The sequence below is a fragment of the Puntigrus tetrazona genome, chromosome 1 (assembly GCF_018831695.1).
Source record: "Puntigrus tetrazona isolate hp1 chromosome 1, ASM1883169v1, whole genome shotgun sequence".
NCBI lineage: Eukaryota > Metazoa > Chordata > Actinopteri > Cypriniformes > Cyprinidae > Puntigrus > Puntigrus tetrazona.
This window is the reverse complement of record NC_056699.1, coordinates 11,127,914-11,131,744: the sequence shown is the minus strand read 5'-3', so window position 1 is coordinate 11,131,744 and position 3,831 is coordinate 11,127,914. Positions and strand designations below refer to the sequence as shown.

General features: G+C 44.1%; 1 protein-coding gene across 1 annotated transcript in view; it reads right to left on the bottom strand.

Annotated features, from left to right (window-relative positions):
• The window catches only part of LOC122342742 (adhesion G protein-coupled receptor L3-like), a 19,928-nt gene that overhangs the window by 11,263 nt on the left and 4,834 nt on the right, over positions 1 to 3,831 (bottom strand). The window contains exons 7-8 of the mRNA XM_043236800.1: positions 3,241 to 3,307; positions 3,058 to 3,149 (exon numbers count right to left, since the gene is read on the bottom strand). Coding sequence (XP_043092735.1) covers positions 3,058 to 3,149; positions 3,241 to 3,307 — 159 coding nt within the window. The remainder of the gene's footprint in view (positions 1 to 3,057; positions 3,150 to 3,240; positions 3,308 to 3,831) is intronic.

Genomic DNA, 3,831 nt, shown 5'->3' with positions numbered 1-3,831 from the left:
TAAAGTAAAACTTTTAACCTGACACTATTTTGTACTAAAATACATGTAGTATCTTGTACCTTGGACTTTTTTTGCAAATTTTCCTCAAACCAAAAATTGCAATGCTGCGAATAATTTCTGGTCTGGTTTAAAGCTTTGAATATGTTTCTAAAAAGCCAGTAAAGAAAAAGAATGACACAATGCAAGAACAAATCCCATGGCCACTGCGAAAAATCGTTGGTGAGCTTGACACATTAACACCTTTCAGTGTCAGAGTCAGGATGTATATTTGCTTCAATCAGATGTCCATCACAGTTCTCTGGGCGAAGTGACAAGTCAATTCAGTTTGTCCCTTTAACATGCAGTGATGCACTGTGAAATCTTGCCTCATCCACAGCAGTAATACTACAAGATCATTGGCTCAAAGAGTCTGATTAGCATGCATCGCACACACAGAAAGCACACACATGAACAACTGAACACACTCGCATCATCTCACTGTCCTGCTCTCTATGCTGGATCTGAAAGGAGAGTCATAAATTAGCATATTTATAGTCCTTTCAGCGCCCTCCTCTCCTGAGTGGCTGCTGTGTGGCTCCGGTGATGAATATTCATGTGCATGCAGAGGTTAATTTGGGCAGAATGTCTGCTGCTCTTTCCTGTGAAACAACACAGATCTTCAGGTAACGACAACCTCCCCACTGAATACACAGACGGACACACACGCACACCGTGGAATACCTGTGCCAGTTTTACTTTCACCTCAACCTACAACAACATGAAAAATGAGCCATAGCACTTTCTCTGTAGATGTTCAATGGGCCGCTTACGCTTCTGTTTATAAGCACGAAGTGTGTCATTTCTGCAAATTAGCAGCGTAACGACCGTCTCCAAACAGGTTTCCACTTTTCCGTCCCATTAACTGCCATTGGTTTTGTCGGGTTGAAGTGAAAATTTGGACATCACGTTACTTTTGAAGCATAAATGCTAGTCTTGAAGCATTTCAAAAGCAAAGCATAAGCTACTCAGCGGCTAATGATAAGCAGTACAACCCCACCCACCACAGACCCACCTTTCAGAGGCTCCTCCCCAAAGCCCTCACAGACCACACCCACCTGAGAGCCCATACCATCTGTAGGTGGGTTTGAGTTAAAGCTGCTCTTTAGCAACCGATTGGTATATGACATCAAAGTACCGCGAAAGCCTTTGACAGCTGATGGCTCCGTATGCTCGTTATAATCACTCTCATGGTACTTTAATGTCATAAACCAATTGGTGGTTGCAGCTCCGCTTCAAGACAAACACACCTAATGGCTCCATCTACTGCTGACTCCACCATTCACAGTCACTTTTCATGAATTCGACACACCACAGGCCCCACCGTTTCTCCACAACTCACAGACTACACCTAAGCTCCATGCGTCATATAAATTCACATATAAATTCAAGACTCATGCGCTACCTTTCAAAGACTTTACCCTATCAGAATACATCCACCAGATGCTCCTCCCACCACAGGCCTTTCAAAAGCTCATCCCTCCAAAGAGTAAATCCTACTTGCTCCATCTTTTATACTTCGCATCTTTCAAACACTCCTCCATAACAGAGCACATCCACCAGATGTCTCACCCACCACAGGCCTCACATATGAAAGAAGAGCCAGTCCAACATACTCCACCCACAAACCCCACACTTCTGAGACTACACCCACAAGAATACACTCCCATATAAAATATCACTAGATTTGTCCCACCAAAGAGCCCATGCCACAAGCACCACCCCTCACCAACCACACCTCTCAAAGAGTCCACATAGCGTAACGACTCTCCCCCTTCCATCTATCATATAAATTCACACCACACACAACGGTCCTGCCACTTAAAGGTTTCTCAGCAAAGACTCCAACCCAACAGAACACATCCACCCTTTATATACTACAAGATCCACTCTTTCATATTTACCTTTTAAAAAGCCCACCCTAACAGAACACATCCATCAGATGTCCTGCCCTTTATAGATCGCATCTATGATTGGCTCCAACTCTTCACAAGCTCTCAGATTCCACCCACCACAGGTCCCACCTATCAAAGGCTTCTCCAGAGAAGACGCAGTCTAACAGTCTCCACCCCCTCAGACCTCACCCTTCATAGACTACACCTAGTAGAATCCACCCCTCTTAGATTCTACCTCCAAAGATCCCATGACATGGGCCCAGCCACCAACCACCCCCCTCAAAGACTTCACCTGCCAAAGGCCCAGCCTTTCACCATCCACCACTCAATGACCTCATCCACCACAATTGTCATGCCTCATTTTTCACCTCACACACAACAGCTCATATCTTTTAAAGGCACCACACAAAACAGAACAAATCCATTAGATGACCCAACCTCCATTGACTCTTGGCTCCACCCTTTCACAAGCTTCAACTTTCACAAATCTCATCCTAAAAAGGCTCCTCCCTCTAAAGAGCCGATCTCACTTGCTCCATCTATCATACTCTACACCTCTCAAAGACTCCAACCTAACAGAACACATTCACTAGATGTCTCACTCAGATGTCTCACTCTTTACAGACCTCATCTATGACTGGTTCTAACTCCACACAAGCTCAACTTCTCAGACTCCACCCACCACAGGCCCCACCTATCAAAGGCTTCTTCAAGGAAGACCCATTTCAACAGTCTCCACCCCCTCAGACCCAACCTTTCAAAGACTGCACCCACTAGAATCCTATCCACCACAATCTCCATCTCTCATTTTTCACCTCTCATACAACAGCTCTTTTTAAAAGCACCACACCAAGGACTCCAACCTAACAGAACAAATGCACCGGACAGACTCCTGACTCCACCCTTTCACAAGCACCGCCTCTCACAAAAATCATCCTGAAAAGGTTCCACCCCTTCACAAGCTCAACCTCTCAGACTCCACCCACCGCAGGCACCTCCCTCCAAAGCTCCAAGGCTCCTCCCTCCAGCTCTACATAAACTCCGCCCACCATATAACCCACCCATCACAGGCTCCTCCCTCCAAACAGCCCATCCCTCAGGCCCCACCCCTCATTGTCAGGCTTACTTGATGTTATCAAGGCAACCGGAGTCTGGCTTCAGGATGGCGGTGTGGTGGAACATCTTGTAGAGAGCGATTCCCAGAAAGATCACATTCAGCTGGGAAGAACAGAAGCACAGGATTAGTTGAGGATTCACACGTGAGGACAACAGGAGTGTTATGGTTCTAGGTATTATCAGAGATGGTTACCATGATGATGAGTGTGGCGGGGCCTATAAAACTCCAGATGAAATAAGTATCTAACCGCAGCCAGCAACTGAAAATGAGAGAAAAACACGTCACTCAAGTTTCAAAGGTAACACACACACACACACACACACACAGAGGAAGTAATACTGCAGGTTGTCTCCAAGGCTCTTGTGTCTTTTGGCTGATACATGAGAGTTATTTCAATTATTCAGACTTTAATTTCCGCAACATTAGACTAAACTTCATCCCTCCNCACACACACAGATTTCAACAAGAATGTGCATAAAGTCCAGTTTTAATTGTGTTGATTAAATTTATTTTATGATTTTCATCAATAACATACTTTCACTGTAGGAGATGACCCAATAACAAACAAAAACTCTATTTGAATGACAAAAACAATGACAAAAATCTATCCGCATTTTTGTCAACGAATAAAAACGAGACAAAAATATTACGATTGAACATTATTGCTCTTCAGTGAATCTCTTTAGTAGCCCTAATAAGGATTAATCTCATTTTATTTAGAATAAAATAAATATGTCCGCTTGAACGAATGAAAGATGCCGTATGAAAGTTGTTATACAGACA